This window comes from Leptonychotes weddellii, chromosome 7 (genome assembly GCF_054177405.1).
Source record: "Leptonychotes weddellii isolate Sample4059 chromosome 7, ASM5417740v2, whole genome shotgun sequence".
Lineage (NCBI taxonomy): Eukaryota > Metazoa > Chordata > Mammalia > Carnivora > Phocidae > Leptonychotes > Leptonychotes weddellii.
In genome coordinates this window covers 72777705-72783863 of record NC_138375.1, presented here as the reverse complement: position 1 = coordinate 72783863, position 6159 = coordinate 72777705, and the positions used below count along the sequence as shown (strand labels likewise).

General features: G+C 38.2%; 1 protein-coding gene across 6 annotated transcripts in view; it reads right to left on the bottom strand.

The window, feature by feature from the left end:
* The window catches only part of LIX1 (limb and CNS expressed 1), a 59970-nt gene that overhangs the window by 29195 nt on the left and 24616 nt on the right, over window positions 1–6159 (bottom strand). For all 6 annotated transcript variants that reach the window (XM_081826524.1, XM_081826525.1, XM_081826527.1 and 3 more), the window contains one exon: window positions 3368–3531. In XM_081826524.1, coding sequence (XP_081682650.1) covers window positions 3368–3531 — 164 coding nt within the window. The remainder of the gene's footprint in view (window positions 1–3367; window positions 3532–6159) is intronic.

The following is a 6159-nucleotide window of genomic DNA, read 5'->3' as shown; positions in this document are numbered from 1 at the left end:
ATTTTTCTTTCTTATCTTTTCAAAAAAATAGTTTGGTTTTGTTGACTGGGTTTGCCAGTTTTCGCCCTATTACATCAGGTCCTCCAAAGCTATCTTACATAAAAATTCAATCTACATTAAAATAAAATTAAAAACTAAAAACCAAACCAGAGATCAATTATAAATCTAGTATCAAAAAAAGCACCTTCATCCATCTTTTAAGCAGAATGCTGTCCTTAAGTCCCATACAGCCATGGAGCTCTGTGATTCTTTCGTCATGATCCTGTTTGGAATACGGTGGCCATTTCAATATGAAAATTTATGCTTTTCTTTAACTCAAGAAAATTGTTTCTGTTGGGCTGCCTGGGTGGCTCAGTTGGTTAAGCATCCAACTCTTGGTTTCAGCTCAGGTCATGATCTCCGGGTTGTGAGACTGAGCCCCACCTGGGGCTCCGAGCTCAGTGGGGAGTCTGCTTGAGATTCTCTTCCTTACTCTCTGGCCCTCCCCCGCCGACTCATGCTCTCCTTTCCCCACCCCCTTAAATAAATAAATAAATAAATAAATAAATAAATAAATAAATAAATAAATATCTGGGGGGGGGGGAAAGAAAATTGCTCCTGTGATTTATTTCCTCCCCTCTGTTTCCTTTGTCTCTTTCTAGAACTCTTATTAATGTCTACCTCCAGGATTTATCTCCATGTCTCCTGTATTATTTTTTTTCCCATCTCTTTGTCTTTTTGCTCTTTGTTCTAAAAGATTTACTTTACTATTTATTTTTTATTTTGTCATCTCCACTAATTTGGCTGTGACCTATGTCCACTCATCTATTTGCTCTTCTTTTATTTATTTTTATTGTTCCAATTTGGCAGTCGTATTTTACATTTCTTGTTCCCTGCTTTCTCCTTTTTTCATAGCTGCTTTCGATAAATATCCTCCCCCAATTTTCTGAGGATACTCACTGGAATCCTCTCTTATGTCATCTGTGGCTTGAATTATTTATATTCTTTTGTTTGTTTGACTTGGCCTTTCTCTTTTGTTTTTGGTTTTCCTCAAATGTTTGGTGGTCTTTAGTCCATTGACATTCATGCACAAAGAGAATCATTCAGTTGGCTGGCAAGACCTTGCTCTGTGGCTGAGTAGGTCTGTTTCCCCAGAAGTCCCCCCCCTGAATGGGAAGCCTGATGGCAGCTCTGTATGAGTAGGCCAGCTTCACCTTACAATGCTTGATGATGGACCTGCAGGCTCACGTGGACTAGGAAACCCCTTCCTCGGTTGCTGCCTTTCTTCCCCGTCTCCTGCCCCTCATCCTTGTCTGTCTGTGGTTATATTAAGCTCAGTGGTTTTGTTTTCGTTTTTTGGCTTTTTTAAAAAAGGTTTTATTTATTTATTTATTTGAGAAAGAGACAAGTCATGAGCAGGGGGAGGGGCAGAAGGAGAGAGAGAGAATCTCAAGCAGACTCCCCATTGAGTGTAGAGCTGGATGCAGGGCTTGATCTCACAGTCCTGAGGTCATGACCTGAGCCAAAACCGAGTTGGCCACGCTTAACCAACTGAGCCACCCAGGAGCCTGTATTAAGCTCTGTTTTGAGGCTTCTAGACCCACTTTCAAATCACCCTCATCAGGCAATTCACTGTTGTTAGTCAGAGGTCAAACAGAGGTCCATTGTTGATCAATGTTCAGGGTAGGAGAAAGCAAGACCTCAGTGGCTGGCTGGGCCAGAAGTTTTGAAAATAGTTCTTTAATTAGCCTTAAAATTAGCCCCAAGCTACTGCTAGAATAATCTTTCTGAAACATATTTGAATACATCAGTCTCCTGCTCAGAATCCTTCAGGGGTTCTGATTTTATATAGAATAAAACCTATTCTCCTTTGCAGAGCATAAAGACCCATTATGGTTTGATATGTGGGCCTAACCCGTCATCTCCTACCACGTCCCTGCCATAGACGTACTCAGGCTTCCCAAATTCTGAAAGTGCTGGTGGTTTTCTCTTTCTGAGGCAGGCCTTTTCACATGCTGTTCCCTATGCTAGGATGATCATGTCCCCTATACTGACTAGCAAAGATACCCTCAACTGCATATTTCAGCTTGTGCTTGCATTCCCCATAAATCCTTTGACTTATCTGAGTCAGACATAGGTTTGTAGGTCCATTTGTTAAACTATATTCTCCCCTGACTTCATAAAGGTTTGAAATAACATGTAATAGATACACAGTAACAGGATAAAATAAATGAGTGAGGCACACTAGGTTCAAAGGGAGAGTAAAGGTAGAAATATAAATAATATCAAGTATGACATTAGTCCAAAAAATTACATGACATGAAGTTTTGTAGACTTACACTACCAAGACAACATAACTGGAAATTTGCTTCTGTTACCAAATCTATGAGGGACACTTGAATGCTTGTTGAGCATATTGTCCATAAAATATAAATAAGACATTTTTGCCAGTTATTGAAAATTGAGAGATAGCTTACTGCACTAAAGGAGTACTTATAAACTGAGAAGTTTCTTCTTTATGCTTTCATTGACCCTCAAATATAACTCTGTTTGATTACTCTAATTTTTTTGCACACTGATTTCCTCAAGGTATGGACTATATTCTCATTACTTGGCCCAATGCTTGATATTTCCTAGTCACTGAATGAATATATGTCATATACACTGGACAATCAGATGTTAATGGTTAATATAGGCAATGTTTTTGTGTGAGTTGGTATACAACTAGAAATGTATCATCATTACCCTTATCATAGACATAATAAAGATTTAACCAACTAGAAGAGTCTTTATAATAATTATCAAAAAAAATAATTGGAATACCTAGTACGTGCCAGATAAATACACTGCATATATATCTCATGACTTTCAACTAACACCATGGATATTATTCCCCATTTCAAAGTCAGGGAAATCAAGAAGTTAAATAAGTGTCCCAAGGATATACAGTTATTCAGAGATAGAACTTGGACTTAGCATGGGTGCCTGAACCCAAAACCTGTGAGTCTCAACCTTTGCTGTTGGTTCATGCTTTGGTGTATAGTAGATTGATTAGGATTTGATTCAAAATTCAAGGAAGTGGAGACTTTCTACTGATGGAAGGGCCCTGATGGAAGACTTTATAGAAGTTTCCTTGTTCTTTATGGTTTATTTCAAAATATTTTGAGGGAAGGCAGCAACTATCAGGCAAATAAAGTGATATAAAATTAATTTTCCATAAAGAAATATCAGGGGACACTCTAATATAAAAACTTCCATTTTAATGGAATGCAACATAACTTTCATTTCACTACAACCAAGAAAGCTTATAATATTACCATTTTATAAAAAGACTTACTCTATTTTAACCCAGTTAACTTTTACTGACCAATTTATGGTTGTTTCTTACCTGAAAGTTGCCAAAACAGCTTCCCCCTGGGAGGGTCACATAACTCACAAAGGGAGGTCCTGGAGATGGCAGCGACTCATAGACCACCACGCCTTCACTTGGGAATGCAGCTCTCTGCTGCTGCTTGCTTTCCCAAAATTCTTGTAGCATTGACACAACATTCACTGAAAAACATAAAAAAACATAATCAGTTATTAAGGATGGATGTACTCTGGCAAAAACAAAATTTTATTTGCAGGCTGGATTGTGTAACATGTCGTTTCTAGATTAAGCAGAACAGAGTATATATGTATATGGTGGGAGGGAGTGCTTTCAGTTGTGAAAGAAGCAAATCCTGTTTAACACAAATGTGTTTATTTCTTCATGAGTATGGTTCAAGTGGTTTGGTACCCTAATTCTAACAATATTGCAATATATTAAACTTACTTTATAAATTAATTTTTAATATCAAAAATTCAAAAATCTCACTCTTTCTTCTTTGAAAATTTGCCTCAGTAAAGTTTAGAGCTATGGTTTTCCATGGCCCCTGCTCCTGTTTCTCATAGATTCTTGAACCTGCCAAGTGAAAGCCAAATTTGGAGGTAAAAATATAAAGTGTAATTTTAATTGGGACCCACCTATTATAAGATTTAAGAAGAGAAAGGCAGAAAGAAGAAAACTCTTTCATGCTCTTCTCCATGTCAATCTAAAGGAGAATGAAAAGCAATTGTGTAATAAGCAGGAGGCTGGAAAAAGCCATAAGTGAAACTAATAACATGGAGACCTTGTTAAGGACCACGTCTGTTAGATGACTTCAGAAAACAGAGTAATGGCTACAGCCATGTGGTTTAGATTAAATGACCTATGATAGCCTGCAGAAGTTTCAGATCAAATTTGGTTGGTTTGTTTATGCTGTACTACAAATTGAATTGTGGAAATTAACAAGGATAATAGAATTGTAGCGTCAAAAGAGACCTTTCAGGTCATGCAGGCAAAGCTCTGCCTAATGTAGGAATTCTTTATACAACACTATTGACAGCTGCCTATATGGTTTATACCTGAACAAATGGAAGGACCTGGTACTTGGCACACTTTGAGGCAGCCCATTTCAACTCCTAATGGTTCTACCTGTTGTGAAAAGATCCTTCTTGGAAGTAAGCTGAAATCTGCTTTCCTGTGAGGTTCATGCAAATGGTCTATTTCTCATTTCTGGGGCCTCACAGAAGTTTATACCCTTATTCACATGAGAGTCCACCGCGTGCACAAAGGCAATATAGGACTCTGTTGTTTTTGCCTGCCTGGGAACAGCACAAAGGTTTTCCTTAAACAATCATCTTTCCTTCAACCATGTCTTCTCCAGGGTTGAGGGATGGGGGTTTGACCAAAGCCAAGTCATTTAGAACCAATGAATGCATCCAGGACTTCTGTTGGAAATGTTTGAAGATGAGATTCTCCTTTTTCCCTAGGGTTGCTGGGGTAATAGGAGGTAAGTGTGGCACAGTCGAAGCAAGGGGGAAACTTGGCTGAGAAGAAATCCAACAGAGAGAAAGGTAGAACCAAGAGATGCAGAAAGAAAGACTAAGTTCTGATGGCATACTTTGAGCCCCTGAGCCAACACATCTGCTTTTTCCTTTAATCATTTTAACTGGTGTCTCTCACATGTATCTGAGAGTACACTAAAACAGACAACTCTCAGCCTTCCTCAAGTTCTAGATTGTTTTTGTTCTTCCAGTCTTGGCATAACATGGTGTCTATGCCCTTTGGCATCCTCCTAAAAACATTCCTAACTGTTCTTCAAAATGTTGGGCTTTAATATTTTTCAGGGTGTCAGGAAAGTCACAGAGTTTGACCTGGAGGCAAAAACAATGCATAACCACTTTCTAAGCTGTTTACTAGAGCACCTGTCTCCTTTACCTCATTCCTAGGTCACGGATCAGCTTCACAGTGTATAGTTCAGGCAAATTCTCAAGATGCCTAAGGAATTAGATGCCTGTGTATATTTTAAAACTGTAGTGTTCAGTATTTAAGAAGTGTTTTGGAAAAAAAAAACTGGGAAAAGGTAAGACTATCAGAGAGGATAATTGAATTAACTAAAAAGTACATGTTGAAGTGGTCAAGGTGACATTGGTCATTACAGAGTGTTTCATTCATTCAAAAATATTTAATAATATTTTCTATCAGTTGACACATTTCAAAATAGAATTTTTATATCCTAAACTGTATTTCTGCTTCCCATCTTCCCCTGCTGCCCAACTCCAAGAAAACAAGGATTTTTGAGCTGGTTGACTTGCATTTCTACTTGGAGGTGATCTCCAGAATTCAGCAGGATGTCCTAAAGATTGAAACCTAAAACCAAAGCCGGCCTTTGCTCTGATAGTCAACAAGGTAAATTAGCCTGCTATTTTAAGTTAGTTCATTGTTGAATGAATTTTAGCTGAGAACTGGCGTAGGGAAATGAAGACTCATGATTGTCTAGGTGAAATGAACACGAGATTTTTGACATGTAAAGCTATGTGGATTAAAGAGTTCAAAGGTATGTACTAAGTAGAATTCTACATGAATAAAAGTAGCAGTTTTCAAATTTTTCATTTTGCAACCTTGGAAGACTTCTTTGATAGTCCTATGCATGTCATCACCTCTAAAGAGTACAATGTATGTACATGCACACACACAATCCATCTTTCTATCTCTATCTCCTCTTGTCGACTGGAAAACCAGATGAATGGAGTGCAGAGGGAAGAGGGCCAGCTTGCTATTTGGAATTCCAAAGATCAGTATATCAGAGGATGCTCTATTTAAAAAACACATGCTCC